General features: G+C 48.6%; 1 protein-coding gene across 2 annotated transcripts in view; it reads right to left on the minus strand.

The window, feature by feature from the left end:
- Slc24a4 (solute carrier family 24 member 4) overlaps positions 1-8,263 on the minus strand; it is a 140,830-nt gene extending 132,567 nt beyond the window's left edge. The window contains exons 1-2 of one of the 2 annotated variants that reach the window (XM_048449480.3): positions 7,465-8,263; positions 5,355-5,465 (exon numbers count right to left, since the gene is read on the minus strand). In XM_048449480.3, coding sequence (XP_048305437.1) covers positions 5,355-5,465; positions 7,465-7,594 — 241 coding nt within the window. In that variant the 5' untranslated portion in view covers positions 7,595-8,263. The remainder of the gene's footprint in view (positions 1-5,354; positions 5,466-7,464) is intronic. The other variant, XM_048449481.3, reaches the window with a different exon arrangement.
- Positions 8,264-20,064: the final 11,801 nt, after the last annotated feature.

Here is a 20,064-nt window from a genome sequence, read left to right on the forward strand (position 1 = left end):
GCAGGCATTTCAGAATGCACGTTCGAAAGAAGAAACCCCAACACAACCCACCAAATTCTACAGGAAGGTCGAATCCCCCAGCAGCAATGGCGGGGAGGGGGAGTGGGCGGGAGAACACACCAACCTCCTCTGTCACCTCTCTTTTAAAAATGTATGATATTAGAAACCCAAACTACAGGGTAACACAGCTGAAAGTGAGGCACTCTCTCAACCTCAAATGTCAAGTGGAGGGGGGGGGGAGAAGCACAGGCAGAGCCTTGTTCTGCCCAGTTTAAAAGAAAAAAAAAAAGAAACCCAAGCAAGAAGTAAACATTTTTCTATGTAAAAAATGTCCTAGTAAATTGTCCTCAGAATTTGAAATTTTTCAAAGATAAGATACAGCAAACTTAGAAAAGTGTGTTTCCACAAGACAAGAGCCAATGTTTGGTGTCGTGTGTGGTTAAGTCACTCTCCTCAGGCTCCATCAACAAAATGGCTTCCCAGTGTTTGTGCTACCCCAGCTCCGTCTCAACACCAGAGTGAGCAGGTGGAAAACCAAGCATGTAACAGTCCTATAACATGGGACACAGGGTGTGTTACATGCCAAACACCATGTTAAGGGGCCGATGAGTGGTAATGTGTATGATCCTAGCCAGCCTGTAATGCAGACATAATTATTACCCCTGCATCCCAAGCTGCAGATGGGAAAGCTGAAATGCATGCTATGGTTTGGAGAACAAACTAGGCTTTCGTGCTGCGTGCGCTAGAGCAGCGAGCAATGTAACGATGAACAGGATGGGCATGTGTGAGGGTCTACTTAGGACTAGCTAGGGCCAACCTTTGGGACAGTAGCAATGAGCAGTGGTAGTGATGAGCAGAAACCTACACCAGATAGAGACCACCATGCCCAGAAGCCTTAAAAGTTATACCTGCCCACTGGTCCTGGTTTCCAGTTCAGGGCTGGGCCTTGGCTTCTACATTCTGCAGGAAGTGCCTTTTTCTGCAGGCCAGGGTTGAGAAGAACCATCCTTAAACACTCTAGGTGCTACCATCAAGAGAGGCCTGGGAACTAATTGGTTCCTTCTATAGACTGAATGGGTTTCAAGGCCCCAATCCTTGTGTTGAAGCCCTTGTCTTCTATATGGTGGTATTTAGAGGTGATGATTTAAGGTATATGGAGTGAAAGTTAGTGTTAAATGAGGCCATGATGGTGGGGTTCCTATGATGGGATTAGTGCCCTTATATGAAGGAGGAGTAGGAGGAAGGGGGGGGGAGGAGAGAGAAGGAGGAGGGGGAAGATAAGCGAGCTTCATCATGTTTTCTCACTGCCATAGGAGCATGCAGCAAAAAGACAACTCTCACTAAGGCAGACAGAGAGCCCTCCCAAGACACCAGGGAACCAGCAACTTGATCTTCAGTTTCCCAACCTCCAGAACTGGGAGAAAGCATCTGGCTAGCCACCCAGCCTAGGGTATTTTGTTAGGGCAGCCAGAAGTTATAACTGAGAGACTCAAGGTCTCTGTCATGCGTTACTATGGCATAGAGTTTGTACACACCCAGTACCTTGCCTTCTGTAGTGCTTGCTCTGTGTATAGACCAACAATTCTCAACCTATGGGTCAGGACCCCTTTGGGAGTCAAACAGCCCTTTCACAGGGGAAAACACTGGAAAACATAGATATTTACATTACGATTCATAACGAGCAAAATTACAGTTATGAAGTAGCAACGAAAATAATTTTATGGTTGGGGAGCTCACCATAGCATGAGGAACTGTATTAAAGGGTTACAGTATTAGGAAGATGGAGAACCACTGGTATAGACTGCAAAAAGAAATATCTAAGGCCTGGAGGTCAGATTGTACCTTCACACTTCTGAGGGAAAATTATGAATTTCCTATAGATGACACTGGCCATAATGAAGTAATTATTTTTATTTCCCTATGTGAAAAACAAATAAACAAATGCTTAGGAAATTTACTATGTTAAACCAAGTATAACTTTGTATTAAACATTCACACACAATTTTTCAGCGCTGGGACAACCAAAGGCAGAGCCTTACGCAGGACAGGCAAACGCTCCACCACTAAGCCATGCCTCCAGTCTAGCATTCAAAGACTGTTCAAGCATCTACCTGCAAGTGTCCAGCAGTGGTCTAGTGCATGCTCACTGGCATCTGGTGTACACATGACTCACTGGGGACCTTGTTAGGATGCGTATCTGATCTAGTGGGCGAGAAGGTGAGATAGTATTCCTAGCAGGTTTCTAGTGATGTCCCTACAATGAACCTCTGGGTCCCAGCCTTGGCAGCACCAACTTTAACTTCCTCTTGGAAACACCCATCACACTCTTGAAAAGCATGGACACGGTCACACTCCTGACCTTCTAACCTGGAGCCCCAGCCCACCTTTATCACAGCCACAGCCCAAGATGTAAGCCTTGGGTGAGCATCTACCTGCTCCCACGTGTCCAGCCATGCTGACCAATAGCTGCTTCAGCCACATCAACCTCCAAGTGCCCAGGCACCCAGCCTCTCAGGTTCCCAGACACACTAACCCTCAGGAGCACAGCTGTACTGACCCCTAAGTGAATACCGACTTTCAGGTAGCTCTTGGAGAAGTAGCTTTGCTCACTCACTCCAGATGTTTAGCCTGTGACTGAGGCCTAAGACAATCCAGAGCCCAATCCCATCTGACCTAAATAGCTGACTTAGGGCTATCATAAGGCCAAGCCAACAGAGCATGTCTCAGGATTCAGATATACTCTTTGCAACATTCAGAGCCTGCAAGGACCATCTTCCCATGATAGAACACAATTGAGTCCAGAGACTGGGGGAGCTGATTTATAGACACCACTGACTTCTGACTTCCAGTTACCAAGTCAATCATTCCCCTTGTTTGCTAAACTCAATAGGGAAGGTTTCTGTCATTGAAACAAAGGGCAACCTCCTCTATATCCAGAACCCCAGCAGGCCAGCTCTTCCTCCTGTGTGCATCAAAAAGGAAGTGTCTCCTGCAGGACTGACAACGGGTCTCTGATCCTTCATTATCACCTGGCTTTTCTGGGTCCAGATCTTGTCCACTGCAGAGATTGCCTCTTGTAACCTGCTTAGACGCCACAGTCTGTGTCCACATGGGAGCTGGCATAAATAATAAATAAATAATTGCTGAGATGTAAACTAGAAAGATAGGAGGCATAGAAGGAAGTCCCTGCCTGGCCTGGGAAGACTTACTTTGGGTGGTTTGAACGAGAATGGTTCATTGAATACCTGGTCCTCACATTGGTAGAACTATTTGAGAAGGATTAGAAGGTGGGCTTTGTTGGAGGAGGTGTGTTATGTGCTGGACTTGAAATTTTAAAAGCTCTGTGCAATTACCCGTAGGTATTTGTGTCTTTCTCTCTGCCTCCGACTTGTGGATCAAGAAGTGAGCTCTCAGCTGTTTCTATTGCTCCACCATCATGGACTCTCTGAAACTCTACACCCAATTAAACATTTTTTTTATAAGTTATCCTGGTCATGGCATTTTGCCAGAGCAATAGAAAAGTGACTAAGACAGCACCAGAAGTCAGGTAACCCAGAGATAAGGTCTTAGAAGCCACTAAACTGGCCTTGATGTCCCCATCTTAACAAAAATACCGTGAAGACTGTGGTATGTCACACATCAAAATGTGCTTCCACCACATCTTCTCATTGGCCGGAACCTTCCTATGTGCTAGGCCCCACTATGGATATAGTCAGGGTAAAGTGTAATCTGAGTGTTAATTATTGCTAAAGAAATGGGTGGTTTCTGGCATTTCCCTCTCCACAAGAGAAGGCCAGTACCTTCCTGCAAGATAGAACACACTGCATGAGTGTCCATGTAATGCTTTTTGACCAGACTGAAAATACAGGGACCGTGATAGAGCAGGAAAAAGCTCTAGCATTAGAAGTGGGGGGGGTGTCTAATTCAAGGGGGCACTTCTAGAATGTCAGGTCCCTGGGATGACAGAAGGGATCCAGTACTACCCATCCCTGGCATTACACATGCTAATGATTGAGTAAACCTCTTGGCAGGAGCCAGGGCGGTACCCAAATTAAGAAGATGAGTTGGGAATGTATATTGGCAGCATAGTACCACTGCCCATAGGATCGCTGTGATGAGTGGGATGAATAGATGCTCAGGCTCAGTAGGAATTACAATGCTGCTTTGAAAGTCCTCACTACTCCATTCTCCAAAGAGAGCTTCATGGTGCTGAACTCTCTCTAAGCAAGACAGTTTGGAGATGACAGAAACCTTCATGAGCACATGGACCCCAAAACACAATGTAGGCACACAGACCAGGGCTCCAAAGGCAGCTTCAGTGCCAACGAGTTGTGTGACTTTGAGCAACTTGTATCTCTACCACAGACCTTTCCTAACCTAGAAAAGACATCGCCTTACTGAAGCCAGCACCAGAAGCCTGGCGCTCCACATCCAAGCCCACTCCCTTGCATGGGGGTGTCATCTCCTACACACAGCCCTCTGCAGAACCTCTCCTCAACAGCCCAGAGTAGGCAAGCACTAGTCTATAAAGCACTACTTTATAGGTTAGAAATCCCAGAAAATTATGTGATTTGCCCAACAACTCAGTAGAAAAGTCATCTACAACAAAATCTTCCATTTCCCTCAGGACTTTTGAATTCTTCACCCCCACTGTATTCTCTTCCAAAGAGCCCAAGAGATGGATCCAGAGCAAATGCCCTAGACCTGCCCTCTGAGAGGCCCGGACAGCTTTCACGTGCTTGCTGCCAACTAGTATACTCTCTACTCCTGAGAAGCCTGCCTGAAGCAGAATTGATCAGGTATCACTCCCTGGGAGCCTACTACTCCAGATACTCCTGAAAAGAACATTAAAACTGCTTCCCAGGACAAGCAAAATCCAACTGAGTACTTCCATTAGAGAGGAAGGCCTAATAACCAACCCGGAGCTCCCCCTTTCAGCATCCTGGAGTGCTCCCACCCTGGTAGGTCATCTCACAAAGATATCCACCACAAACTATGGACTCATTGTCCCAAGGGGGTCATCAAATGCACACAAAGGGCAAAGGAGGGAATGACAGACACCAGGGCAAAGTCAAAGAATCACGAGAATGGGAAATGCATTGCCTTTCGAACAAAAGATAACATTTTTAGACTCTTGAGTGTGACCTTCGTAGTCGCTGGATAAAAAAGAAAGCCCGTGTTGCTTAGCAGAGTGACTGGCGAATGTCTATAGGTTTCATTTCAACACCATACAGCTACCCTTTCTCACTCAGGTTCCTAAGTTGGTCTTTATCAGCATTAGCTGGATCTGTCCTCCTAAGCATCAAATCCAGGCTGGGTTAAATGTCTGCAGGAAAGGGGAGGCTCCATCTTACCAGGATCTGTGCAGTTCTTAGCCGGTGGAGTTCCATTGATCGGTGCCATCAACTTTCTATTTCTCCACGTGTCTGGCAGAACATGTTTGTTAGCAGAAGCTGTTTTGTGGCCTGGATTGGAAAAAAACCAAGGTCACAGATACCATCAGGTCAATGTGATCCTTGAGTTCTCAAAAATGACCTTGTACTCGTCCATATAGGTAGGCCAGCCACAGTCACATTATTTTTAATTATATGTATGTGTCTATATGGGGGTAAGTGCATATGAGTTCAGGTGTCCACAGAGGCTAGGATCTGCCAGGAGCTGGAATTATAGGTGTTTGTGAGCCACCTGACTGGGGGTGCTGGCAATCGGCCTTGGGTCTTCAGAAAGAGCAGGCAGCGCAGGCTCTTAACCGCTGAGCCATCTTTCCAGCCTCAGGTTTGGCTATTTAGAGCCACCTGTAGGGAGTGATACAGTGATTGGCAGAATGCTATCACCTGCTCACACACAGTATTCTGTTTCCTGAATCTAATCCATTGTTTCTAGTTTCCCGTGGGTCATTGTGTGATCTGACCTTGGACAAGACTGAGCTGGTCTCAGCTCCCTCCGCCCACCCCCACTCAACAAAGGATTTCATTAGGAGCATTAAAAACTGCCCAGTAAATTTGCCCAAGGTGGTTCCTACGACTGGGTGCTTAAATTTGTGAGCTCAACCAGCTGATGGTAGGCAGCCAGGTGTACATGGGGATCTGGTCAAACTACAACTCTGATTTAGTAGGTTCAAAGTGGAGACAGTCTATAGACAGTCTATAGTATCAAGCTCCTAGGTCATCATGCTGTGGTCCAAGGGGTCACACAGAGCCCTATCACAGAGGGCATGGAGGCCTCTGAGCAGAGATAGTTAAATACCCAAAGCTAACTCCTGATCTAGCAAATAAAAATAGCTATGGCTTCAGGCTGCTCCTTAAGTATCCATTTACTTGTCCAGATGCCCACTGTCTCAGCTGGATAGCAATAGCTCCTCCAGAATGCCCACACCTAAACATTTTGTTATTTCTTGTGTTGAATTGTCCAATTGCAAAACATTGGATATTGGGGTGTTAAAATAAACTTTCTTCAGCCCTCTACCCCCAAATCACAGTTTGGGTGTTGAAAGACAGTGCTGTCCTTTTCTTTTTAAAGTTTAAACAGGTGTCACTTGCTTTTCTCATCACTGCACACTCTACGTGGTCTTGAGATGCTATGTCAATGGGCTTTCTAATCACTCAAAAAGGTGCCCTCTCTCCCCTGTGCCTTTGCCTTGATGGCTAAGTTGGCAACATTGATGTTACATGGGGAGACCCCAAAAGGTTCACAGCACCCATTTCTGAAATATCTAGGCAGTTTTGAAAGTCTCTTCAAGACTAACCAGGAGCCCAAATCCCTCCGAAATAAATATTTCATAAGTTTCTTCTCTTTCCCCACTCTGCCTGAAATTTGCATGTCTTAACAGACTCCCAGGTCGCCTTTTACTTGGAGGAGTGTAGATCAGGGCTGCGCATGCCAGCCCTCCCTTTCCGTGGGGATTAAACAGAGTTGGGAGAAGCGTTGCTGGAACATGGCAGCAATCTCCCGGGGACAGACTGCCTCTCTCCCTTTAGGGATGGGGAGGACGCCTCAGGAAACCCAGGCTACCCGTTTGAATCAGAGCATGAGCAAGGGGAGAGCTGAGACCTAGCTTAAGAATCTGGGTCTCTGAGGGGCCCGAACACAATTTTTGCAGCTGTGCAAGACAGAAAAGTGGACTGCTCGGTTTCGCACACCCTAAAGCAAGAGAATCTACCTCTGGGCCGCCCTGAGTTGCCCAATGCCTGCACACTCCAGGGAGAGATGGTGCAGGCTTTGGCCCCAGCAAAATACACCTACAGCCGCGTCCGGAACCCCAGGGACCTTGAGCAGCTTAGCAGAACCGGCGCCACAGTCCAGCGCGTGCCTCAACCCTCCTGTGTGCGCACTACTCCCCCTCCCCCTGGCCGGGAGTGGAAACCCTGGGGACCAATCTGACAGGGAAGGAGTTGTAGCTGTCCTGAGGCTTCCCAGCTCAGGGCCCCTGACTACCCGGGTAGAGAACATCATCCCAGCACCTACCCAAGCTTCCAAAGAGGCCAGACGCACAGCACACCAGGGCCAGCACGGCGCAAACGAAGCCAACTTGCTGCGGCAGCATCTCTCGCCTCCTGCGAACTTTGCGCGGCTGGAGGGATTCGCGGAGCGCCATCTCCAAGCGCCCGGCGTCCCTGGGAGAAGATTCCGAGATTGAAGGGTCGGTTGGAGCTCGGTCGGTGGTCCAGCAGCGCTAGGGCTGCAGCGGGACGATACACAGCTCAGAAGCAAGGGGTTCCAGGCGATAGCTTCATGGTCCGCGAGCAAGACAGGCGGGGGGAAGCTCTGATGGGGATACCGGAGGAGGGGATTCACTGCACGGCCGGAGCTCAGAGTTCCGCGCGGGGCGTGCGCGCTGCGCGCACCATGACTCCGTAGCGAGGAGACGAAGCCTGCACGGTGGCGCTGGCGGCCTTGGCTGGTAGGTTTGGCGCAGTCCGGGCGCTTGGAGCCACTACCTGCCTACTGCGCCTCGGCGCGCTCGGAGCCCGCCGGGAGCAATCAGAGCTTGGCTAGCGCCCCCGCGCCGCCGCGCCCACTTGCAGCATCCTCCTCGTCCCTCCTCGTCCAAGTTTAGTCGCGGCCGCCCCGGCTGCCCGCCTGCTCGCGAGGCTCCTCTGCTTCTCGAAAAGCAGAGCCCGGGCAGCCAAGTGCTTGCAGGCGAACTGCGCGCTGCACGCGCGGGACTCGAGACAGTCTGGCCCAGCAGCCTCAGCTTGGGCCCTCCGTCGGGCGAACTGTCCCCGGGAACTTTCTCTCTGGCTCCTTGGCGGCCGGCGCCTGCGTCTGCGAAGCCGTGGCGCCTCCCGCAAGCTGCTCTCGCCTCCCTACTCCTCCCCTCCCGCCCGCCCGCCTCTCACGCTCCCTCCCCTGCACGTGTACGCCTCCCCTAGGGCACTCTCCCCTTGCGCTTCTCCCTTTCCCCGGGGGAGGCCCAACCACTGACCAATATAATCCCTTTTCCTTGCCCCCCTTTTTTCTCCCTCTGGCCCTGGGGAGCCGAAATGAGTCCTCAGCATCTGTGGTTATTGTACGGTGGAACAGGTTACCGCCATCGCCAGGGACTCGAAGAATCAGGTTTCCATAGGACTCTCGCTCGGGTCCTGGTTCTTCACGAGCCCCCTAAGCGACTCAGGAGGTCACCACCACCACTCCTAGGTCGCCACTGCACAAGCAGCTTAATTGTTCGCTTAGCGCTAACAAACAGGCTTGCACCAAGCCAACCGTCGCCCGCAGGGACCGGTTTCTGTAGGGCTCTCAGGGCTAACTAGGGACCTGGGGGGGGGGGGGGGGCGCAACACCGACCTGCAAAACGCTGGTAATCTGGCAGAGGGGGAAGCTCGGCAGTTCTGTGGCTCCACCAGCAACAGTTGCGAGCTTTTGATGTTTTGCAACCTTACAATTGTGCAGGAGTTTCTGGTTTAGGTTTATTTGCCCACCTCCCTTCCTTTTGGCTCTCGAGTGTAAACCGCGTTTAAAATGTGACAGGAGTAAAATTTCCGAAGAGCAACAGAGGTGTCATGTGCAGAATAAAGGGGACCTTTATCGAGAAGGATCTCTAACTCAGACTTTTTCCCTGTCGGGTTTTACCCAGAGCCTACTAGGGGTTAAGTCCACTTAAAATCATATTTGGATCAAAGCCAACTCTGTTTAATTAAATAAATACATACCCACCATGTGTGGGCTCCGTGCCAAGTGCCAACCAGTCAAGAAACAAAACAACAGCAAAGCATGTGCATTAAGACCCAGTGTCTGCTTTCAAGGAACGCTGAACCAAAGGGGGCCGGTTCCTCAGATGCATGCCTAAGTGGGATTCTAAAAGTCAGTGTTTTGCAGAAAGAGCCAGCATTCCCTTGCTGCTCATTAAGCCGCAGTGTGGTCCACAAGAGCCAAGGCATTGCCTGGGAGCTTAGGAGACTTGCAGGCAGCGCAGTTCCACCCTAGACCTACTGAGCAACCATGTGCGTTTTAAACCAGATTCCCTGGAGACCTCGGGCACAGTCAATTATGAGGAGTTCTCTTCTGGGGACTGTCCGGGAAAAATGCCTCCTTCTGCTGGCCACCACTTGCAAGGATCCTTTGTACTGCATTGACAGGATCATTTTACATTTGTTAGTCAAGCAGGGGGACAGACAAGTAAGAGGTACCTAGTGGGCTGGGGTCGTGGTAGTGGTGGTGGTGGTGGTGGTGATGGGGAATCAGTGTTTCCGGCATCTTCCTTTCTATACATTGTTCAGTATGGTCAGGAGAATGGGAGAGTTTATTAGCTATAGAAAAAGAATCAAAATAAAGGGACAGGGAGCAGACAGGCAGACAGGTAGGCAGGTAGATAAATAGCAGATCACCAAATCCGAGGCTTACAAACATCCCGCAGAATGTGCCTGGGGAAACTGAGGCAGTCAAACTGCAGTTCCCAGGTGAGCGGTCTCTTCACAAATGAGTTTCTCACTGCCAAACTTCTGGCTCTTGTTTCCCACTGCCGGCATTTTTTTTAATCATGGGGGGAGGGCAATAGTAAGATCTATTGGAAAGGCTTTACCTTCTAGCTGCTCTCAAGGACACAATGCTCTTATTCTTGGGCATTTTGCTGTTTTCCCCCTCCCTATCACAGAGTTGGAGGAAGGCAGTCCATCCCCAGATAAGGGATCTTGAGACAGAAACATAATAGGGTCTGGAGCAGGGAATCATGGCCTCATTTCCAACTTCTCAGAGAACCCAAACAACACAGGATAATTTGCCGATATAATGGGCATTACAAAGATCCTGTGGGCACAAAACTGATCCACAAGTGGAAAGCCCTAGAGGGTATGAAACAGAGCCAAGGAGGGCCTTGTGTAGAACCATCCAGAATTCTGTCTGGTCTGTAGTGGTGTCTCATCCTTGAGGCTCATCCTCCAGCTTGGTGCTGACTACCAAGCACCAACACTGGAGATTGAACAGTTACTTTCCACACAGCTTCAGACTTTCCTTCTCATGGACAAGGATGAATTCATCAATAACAAAAGGAAGAAACTGTTAAATATGTTACTTGGAAAGCTGCGTGGCAAGGGCCCTTGATACCCAATTTAAGACAAAGAGCTTATGTGATAATACTTCTATGTCTGATATCCAAGACAGCATTCAGGTAACAATAGATAAAGCAACAGTAGGGGGAAAAAACAAACAAACAAAACACCAAATAAATAAATAAACCCAGCAGCTTGTTTTTAATATTTAATACTTAAAACTTACATCCATGAAGTTCACATAGGGCTAATGAAAACAGAAAGCTGATTCCAGATCAGATCAGAGGAGTCATTAGTTTCCACCTGGAAACGTTCAGCCAGCCCTGGAGTAGAACACTTCTTCTCCTTGACATTTTTCAACTGCTTTCAGTTAATAGTTAGCATCCTTGGAATGATCTCACATGCACAAATGGATTCCTTTTATTTGACAGTTTAAAAAGCAATTTGTTTGAAATTGTACTTTTTTTTTTGGCTTCATGTAAATAGTGCCCATTACCAAATAGCCTCAACAACAGTGCTAATGACTCAGCTCACAGAAGACAGAATTAGATATTATGTACCTTTCAAATTCAAAGCATTCAGGAGCATTTCCTCAATCAGCTAGACCACAGGCACAAATAGAAAGTACTTTCCTGGGTTTATCTTGAGCCCTGGCATCAATGCCACTGGACGCTGAGTGTCTCTTTCTGCAATTGGACATTTTCTTTTTGTTTGACACGGTAGATGTCCATACAGCCAGGCCAGTTCAGTCGGCGGGGGATGGGTGCAGTGCTGATTTTCTTTAAGAAACTTTTCTTTTCTTTTCTTTTCTTGTCCTTTTCTTTCTTTTCTTTCAAGACAGGGGTTCTCTGTACTTTGGGAGCCTGTCCTGGAACTTGCTCTTGTAGACCAGGCAGGCCTCAAACTCACAGAGATCCGCCTACCTCTGCCTCCCGAGTGCTGGGATTAAAGGTGTGCACCACCACTGCCCGGCTCCTATTTTGAAATAGCAATAAACCTTGCTATTTCATCAGCATCTTACTTGGGTTTTTACAGTCTGCTCGAATGACCTCTGTGACTTCCCTAAAGTTATTTGTGGGGGGAACATATGCATGTGTGTGCATATGTGTGCACCAGGGTACATGTATAGGCCAGAGGTTCACATTGGGTGTCTTCTTCCTTTACTTTCCACCTTTTTTTTTTTTTTTTCAGAAAGAGTTGAGATCTCACCAAACCGAGAGCTCACCACTTTGAGCTAGACTGATTGATCAATGAGCGTCAGGGTCCAGATGTCTCTTGTCCCTCATACCTCCAACACTGGGCTTATAGCTGCATGCCACCATGCCTGACTTTTATGTGGGTCATGTGTGCTGTGGATTTGCACTTAGACCCATTGCTTCAAGCAAGCACTTTGCCCGCTGGGCCGTCCTCCCATCCCTACTCCGTGACTTCTAGTTCCTCCTCTTTAAGAAGATCGATTCAGTTTGTCTTAGCCAGGCAATGGTTCTCAGCCTTTCTTGTGCCTCCGAATCCCCTGGACGGTTTGTTAAAACCTACCCTGCTGAGCCCTACTCGGGTTTCTGCGCTAGTCACCCTGGGCGAGGCCTGAGTATTTATATTTCTAGAACCTTCCTAAGTAAAACAAATGCTGCCTGTCCTGGGCTCACACTTGGAGAACCGAGGGGCCGGACTGTGCTGTGTGAAGAAGGACAAACAAAGCAAATGATTGAAGTTTCTGTTTGGCTCACGCTGTTTGTCAGGGGCAGTGTATCAAGGGGTGGGGCCACCCAGGTACCTGGGATCAGCCGCAGCAGCACCCGTTACGGCCTGTCGTGCCAAGGGAAAAGGGGCCTGCAGCCTCCTGCGCTGGCTACTGATGCTGTAATCTGGAGGTGGCCTGTTGACCAAGGCTTGCTGTTTTCTGGCCTGGCCTCACCAAGCCGAGGGGACTAAACGTGTTGTTGTTGTTGTTGGAGCTGCGGGACTCCAGCTCTGCAGTACCTTCTGCACCAGTGTAGACCTTCCCTACTCCTTGCCTTCTGAGCCTCTTCCTGCCTGCCCCTCCTCCTCCTGCTGGAGTTGGTTCCACGCTGTTCCAGAGGCCCCAGCAGACATCTCTACTATAGCGTGTCTGTCACACAGTTCAGTCTCCTCCTGGTAAGTGAGGGACACAAGGGCTTGCTATCTTATCTGCAGTTTGTGGTGTCCAGCCCACGAGGTGCTTAATAAAGCTCTTCCAGAAGAGGAAAACACATTTTTGTCTACGCACAGAGGAGATACCCAGCAGTTCGCTGCCAGCCACGCTCACTGCCACTTCAGCGCCAGGCCAGACTTGTACCTACGTTCTCAGTCAAGGTCATCAGGGACTTGTGGCCACATCTCAGTGCACTTGGACACTCCTGCCTGGCCCTTCTTACAACAGTCACATCGTCAACTTACTTAACAACGCTGCTTCTCTTAAACGAAGATAGGCAGTTGTGAAGTACTTTATAAACTTGCCCCTCAGATCCTTGTGATTTAAGTGCAGAAGCAGCCAATACCTATGTTCACTATTTTTTCAGTAGACACAGCCTGGACACCTAATATCAGAGCACTTTCCACTTTCCACACCATAACCTACACAGAATATATAACCAAAAGGATTGGCAGACCACAGTCATGAGGGTCAGCTCCAGAGTGCCAAAGGGAACGTGCAGTCAGACCAGGAGACACCTCAGAGGGTAAGTGCTGCTTAAACACAAAGACCTGAGTTGGGATCCCCAGGGCCTATGTAAAGCCACCTGTAACCCCACTGTCCCTATAATGAGAGGGAAGGTGGAGACAGGAGAATCCCTAGAAGCCTGCAGACCAGCTCATCTGGCATACATAATGACCCTGTCACAAACAAGGTGAGTGGGGCTGGGAGATGGCTCAGTGGTTAAGAGCTCTGGCTACTCTTCCAGAGGAACCAAGTTCAGTTCCCAGCACTACACTGGACAGTTTACAGCCTCATTAGCTCCAGGGGATCTGATGCTGTCTTCTGCAAGCGCTCGCGCACACGCACACACACGATAGAGAAAGAGAGAGAGAGAGAGAGAGAGAGAGAGAGAGAGAGAGAGAGAGAGAATCATGACAACGTAAAACAGATGGAAGGCAAGGACTAACAAAGTGTCTTCTGGCCTCCTCGTGCATACCATAGCATTTATGCCCCTAAACTCACACACATGAACACATACATCACATGCAACACGAAAATGACAACACAATACTCTTTAAGAGCAGCCTGGGTTTGGAAGTTCAGGTTCCTCATTGTCACTCAGGGCTCCTCGTCCTTTCTACATTGTAGCTCTGCCATCCCCAGGATCATAGCTGACGCATCACCACGGGGTTGTCAATAGAAGTGTGGAGGATAGCAGGATAGAGGACTAGCAGCGTCATAAGTCCTAGGCACAGCAGTACCCTATAACACCCCTCAATTCCACTGGTGGACACTTGATCACATGACCTGTTTACCAAAGGGAGACTAGAAAAAGTCTGACTGAGCAGCTTGGCACAGGGAGACTTCCATTAATTGGGCCACAACCCACCTCACTCAAGATACGAAATTGTGGTCAAGTGATGTGTCCAGACTTGAGCTTCCAATCTCAGATGACCCTCCACTTGCTGGCCCTCTGTTCACCCTACTCCTGTCACCAAAGTAGGCAGAAGATCTCGGGTCCAGGGACAAGAGCCATTTGGCAAGGCATTTGGCTCCTATTTAGACCCCGATCATGTTGTTCAACTGGTCTCTTCTCGCTCAGTACAAGCTGTGACATGGCACAAAAGCCAGACTTTCCTTTATAATCAGTACCCTGTGCAGCCAAAAGCGAGGGAGGCTTGGGGGTTTGATCTTTAGCCAATATATTATGTTTTCATATTTCTTTATTTATTTGTTACAGCTCAAGAATCAAAAGCTCAGCCTGTCTGGAAGAGATGCAATGCGTGGTTGAGAATGATGTTGGTATGGTGAAGAGGGAAGGCACCAGTAAAGAGGGGCCGAGAGAGTGTTGGAGGGACTTCACACCTAGGGCCATATCTGCATATGGGAATTGTTAAAGCGAGGCTACCAGAGAGAAACATCTCCATCTCAGATCAGGCATAGGTTGGCCAACCACTTCCCTTCAGAGCTGGTACCGTGTGCTGAGTGAGCCTCTCCCCGGCCCCGTGTTTTGCAGGGAAGGGTGTTTGTTCTGAGTTTTAATGAGGAAACATCTCATTTTGCCCATCCTGAGGCCCCCAGGTAGGAATCCCTGCTCCTTCCCACTCAGAGGATAGCCCAGCTAGGAAGGCAGGGGCTGACAAAGCTCTTCAAGCTAAACTGATGGATTTGAACGTGGGCTACTGCCTGGGTAACCCTAGCAGTTCCCTGTGGCATCTGGGCAGAAACATGCTCCATTGTCCAGAGTGTGGGGGCAGTCAGCCCAGGCGGCCAGCTTGGGCAGCCATCTGCAGAGAGCTCGCCAGGTACCAGACCAGCACTTGCCAGGCATGCAAGCTTGTGTCCCCAGCTAGAGAACTGGGGGTATCTGGTTGTTACCCTGTTAACATTCGAAACTAGGAGCTGACTAATCAAAAAATTGCAACCAGGTTTGGTCCCTCAGGGAAGATGTAACAATCCCATTAGACTTGGTACCTAACCCAGGGCATTGCTATGGAAACCCCAGTTACCCCCAAATCTCACTGACTTAGCACTTTAGGAGTTTATTTTTCTCTCACATGAGGCCCCAACTGGAAGTGTAGCAAGTAGCTATTCTCTGACTGGTTGTTTTTTGGTTTTTTGTTTGTTTGTTTGTTATTGTTGTTGGTTTTGGTTTTTTGGGTTTTTTTTTCCGTTTGTTTGTTTTGTTTTTTTGAGATAGGTTTTCTCTGTAGCTTTGGAGCCTGTCCTGCAACTAGCTCTTGTAGATCAGGCTGGCCTCCAACTCACAGAGATCCACCTGCCTCTGCCTCCCAAGTGCTGGTATTAAAGACATGCGCTACCACCGCCGGGCCCGACTGGTTGTTGAAGCGTCCTTGTTTTTTTGTTTTTTTTTTTTTTTTTAGTCTCGTGACCATGCCATCTGTAATAATATGGCACCCAGGGAAACATGTTCGACTGTAGAGACTGCAGTGTGGGAAAAATGTAAAGAATCTCAGGGGAAGATTTTGATGGGTCAAATCTGCTATGGAGATTTTCCTCTGCTCTCATGGGGTAGATAGAGCTCAGCCACCTGGCCATGGCTGCCTGTCGGGATAGGAAAAGAAGCCAAAGATAAGAGGAGGGTCTTCTGCCATGCACGATCATCTTGTTGGGGCCTCCACAAGATCCTTTATGACCCTAGATTATTTAGTGGTCCTCACTCTGAATCAGACAGTCATCACAGCCCTTGATATGCATCTGCTCATTGAGTCTTCCTCATGACTCTGTGCACCGAGTACCATCATGAACATCATTTGCAGATGTTGGAGGTCAAGGCTCTGAAGAGTTAAGCAACTTGCTCAAAGTCACACATCTGGAAGTGACAAAGCCGGAGTTCAAGATCTCTGCTCCTTATCATCTGGCCAAGAATGAGCCTCCTCATCCCATCCCTCCTGTTGGGAAAACTGAGGCCCAGAAGTATAGAGCAAAAAAAGGCATCACGCACGTCTTGAGTGCTAGTACATTTGCACACTCTGCCGTCCTTGCGAAGAGGCCAAACACTGAATAGAAGGTTAGGATGAATACAGATGCAGCCCATTTACAAATAAATTAGCAAACAACAACTCTTTGGGGGAAATTTTTTTTAAGGCCCAGAGGAGATTTAGCAGTAGCTTGCGTAACAGAGTACCCCCAAAGTAATGTTAATACTTTAATGGCTGTTATGCAATGGGATGGATCCGAATGATTCAGCGTTTTAATTTAATTTAAAGGATTTCTGAAGGATGTTCTTGGTTAGCTTTGGGGAGTGCTCTTTGCCCTCTCCCTCCTCTTAAACCAGGGTTAAAAGACAAATTCTGCAACAAATTCTTACTTTCTATTAGATGGAGCAATTCCAGGTAAGAAATGCAAGCATTTTAGAGATCTCAAAGTGGGGACAGGAAAGAGCCTGTTGGTTCTGAGAGCAGAATAGCTTTCTGTCCTCCTCATCACCAGTGGCTAAAGCCATCCTCCTGTAGGTCACTCATGTGAGTAGTCATGAGCCCATTCAAGCCCAAAGAGTGCTAATCCCTCAGCCTGCTGGCAAATATATAAACTTATTATTAGTATCCTGTCTCAAAGGCCAGCACATCAAAGGCAGCAGATGGCAGACAGGTGAACTTCAGAACTCTGCCTTAGAATTGCCTTCTGAGGACTTCTCACTCGATGTGCCTGGGTTTCTAGGAACCTTCTCTTAGCCACCATGAGCCGTGTGTGTGTGTGTGTGTGTAGGCTGTGCTGTGTAATGGGGGGAGGAAGCCCTTGCCGCCATTCTTCGGCTTCTCACCTTGGCTCCTGAGTTTGCACAGAGGTAGCATCACTGAGCAGAAGAGAAATGTGTACCCTTGAGTGATGGGCTTAATAAATGGTGCCCTGATGACCTGTAAGACAGAGACTTCTGAATACGGCAGTCATTTTTCTCTCCACCCTGGGGCATCAATATCCATGAGCTGAGTTTCATAACCAAGAGCCATGTGGTGGCTTTTAGAACAGACACACCAGGCCTGGGAGAGAAGTTAAGGATGCCATGGCCCTCCTGAGATAGAGTCGCTGGTGGGCCCCCCATGTTTTGCATTTCTGTCGCTTACCCCCTCTAGTTTCCATCAAGACATCATAGTCATCTGGGATGTGCTCATCTTCAAACGCCTCAGACCCAAATTTCATTTCCACAATTTTGGACATGTTGCATGCTCTGCCCACTTGGGGAATGTGGATGGCATACTAAGGGGGCTGAGAAGATTTGTGGGAGACTGTCTTCCATTTGCTGCATTTGGCATGTCCAAACCTATATTACCTCTTACCACCCAGTATCCCTATACGACACCTGTTTAAGGAATATGAATACAAACTAGTCCCTGCACATTATGGATGGGGAAACTGAGGCTCAGGGAAAGGGCATGGCTTTCTCAGGGTCACAGTGAGGCAGTGATGGAGTCACATGTCTAAGCTTGATCTCCTACCTCGCAGTTTTTTTATCTGAGCCCCCTCTTTCCTCTGAGAGGAAGCAACAGAACAAAGGCACGCATCCCTGAGTCTGAGAGGCTAAGTGTGGTCTTCATCTACCACCTGGGTTTACTGTTCCATTCCCTCTTTGGAACGGGAGCCTGACAGGAGCCCTGGCAAACTTGTCAATGTCATCTCATGAGAAATATTCTGAAGGCCTGAGAAGACGCTCGTGATGGCAACTTCAGTAGGACCTGCTCAGAATAGACAGCAAGGGGGCAGGTCTTCCTCTTGGGGACCCTCTTAGTGTTCTTTGTGTCTCTAACTGGTGTCTCTGAGGAGACCTGATGAGCCATCCTTAGGAGGATAGACAGCAGGCAAGCTCCACCCCAAGGCAGTGATGTTCTGGTGGCTGAGGGGAGCAGACCACAGATGCCCCCTGGGCACTGCAAGGGTAGCATTAGATGGCTGTCACTTGCTGAAAACCTCCCAGTGATGAGCTTCTCCACACCCCTCTCACTGCTCCAAAGTCTAGTTAGCAGCTGGGTGGGGACCTTGCTGCCACCTCCTAACACTAACCATCCCCCTGGGGCTGGCATTTTTTCCCCCAACTTCTGTGAGCCTTTCTTGAACTTCCTGAGGCCATGAGTGTCCTCTGGCTCATTGCTAAAGACACAGAAATCATGTGATCATTTGCTCAGAAGTCAAAGAATGCTAAGGGTTGCTAAGAAGTTGAAAGAAAATGGTCTGAGGGTTTTTTTTTTCCCTGCTTGGAAAAAAAAAAAAAAGAAGAAAGAAGAGTCTCGCCTTGCTTCTGAAGAAGTGGAAATTGTGGACACTACTATGTGTGGGTGAGACTGGAAACAAAAATAGCTCCTTTGATAAAAAGAAAATAGCAATGCCTTGAGCAGGGTCCTCAGATGTGCTTGGGACAGAAAACCAAGTCCCAGTTTTCCTCAGCAGAAAAATACAACTCCTGATCCCTAAGAACCCCATGAACACAGGCCCAGCAAGGTCTTTGCAGCATGGCCTGGGTGTCCGGCTGGGTGACAGTGCTGACCTTAGGAGGAATTGCTCAGTATGCAGGCTCATAGGGGAGAATGCCAAGGCGCACCAATAGTGACTGCCGTGGACTCAGGGCAGCTGAGGGCTGCCAGGGCTCACTTGGAGGGGAAACATTTGCATTTCTCGGACAAGCCCTAATTCTTGTCTTAGCTCTGTCACAATAGGAGCAATTTATGTCACTTCCGGGATCCTGAGACTCCTCGTCCCTAAGCCATAACAGAGGAGCCCCCTGAACTCTTCTTAAACTACATCCCCCCCCCCGAAAGAATGGAGTGATGCATAACCGTCTGGTGTTTTTAGCCCCACAAGTTGTTGTGGGCACCTCTGTTGTAATGCCAGCACCTTGCTTCTCAGTGGCCCACCTTCCTCTCTAACCGCAGGCTTCTCAGCTTTGGCTCCAATCCCCTAAATTGGGAAATGTTCAACAGCAGATTGTTTACATTGTGTATTCAGAGTAGGAAGTGGTGTTTGAGGAGTGTTGCCATGGAAACAGTGAAGTGAGGAGGCAGCTAACTATGAAGAGAAATAATCCAATATTAACACGTACAAGCTACGCGCTTGGGCTGTTGTAAACGAAATATCACATTCCTGGGCAGGTGGCCACTGTCTGTGTGCCTGGCTTTTTCTTAAAAAACAAGAAGAAACTACCTTGTGCGCCTAGCTGGCAGGAACAACCCAAGGCTCCTGGTTCTGCAGGTGAAGCTCCTTCCAGCTCTAAGAGCTGAACCTCTGGATGCATGGTTTTCATACGTCGTTGCCAGGGGACTCACTTGAAAAGGACCGGAGATTCCCCAGTCATTGCCCCCTCCAGTCCCAATTTCCGTGGGAGGGGACCATGTGACAATATGCCACGCCACTTAAAAGGAAATTTAGATAAAGTTAGAGGTCTGCCTTTGCACAGGATATGGATGGCTTAAATGGAAATCAGTGTCTAATCTCTAATGTCAGAATCTAGTTACTAGAAAATTCAAGTATCCCAATGGTTGATTAATTGTCCACATGGCTGGGTTAGTCAAATGCCCCGTTAAAGTCTCCACGGACACACCTGCTGCTGAATTCACTGCACCATACGCCACAGAAGAGCAGAGACTGGGAGTCCATCCCACCAGACACCACACCGCTTTGAACTTTGATGAGTATCCTTTCCCCAAAGTACAGGATTCCCAGCTGTCCTTGCTGTCCGTAGCTGGGTGGCAGCTGGACTTCATAGGGATATTGAATGGCAGCCTCTCGTTGTCTCTACGGGTAGATGTATATGACTTTGTACACACCATACATCAAAAACCTTCAGTTCTCACCTATTGAGAGACCTCGATCATATGTGACAAGGACAGCCCTCGAGGTAGTGTGCCCTTTGCTTGGAGAGAAGATTGGTGTGCTTCTATCAGGAGGTACCAGAAGACCCCCAGTGGGCTGCGG

This window comes from Myodes glareolus, chromosome 11 (assembly GCF_982192425.1).
Source record: "Myodes glareolus chromosome 11, mMyoGla1.1, whole genome shotgun sequence".
Taxonomy (NCBI): Eukaryota; Metazoa; Chordata; class Mammalia; order Rodentia; family Cricetidae; genus Myodes; species Myodes glareolus.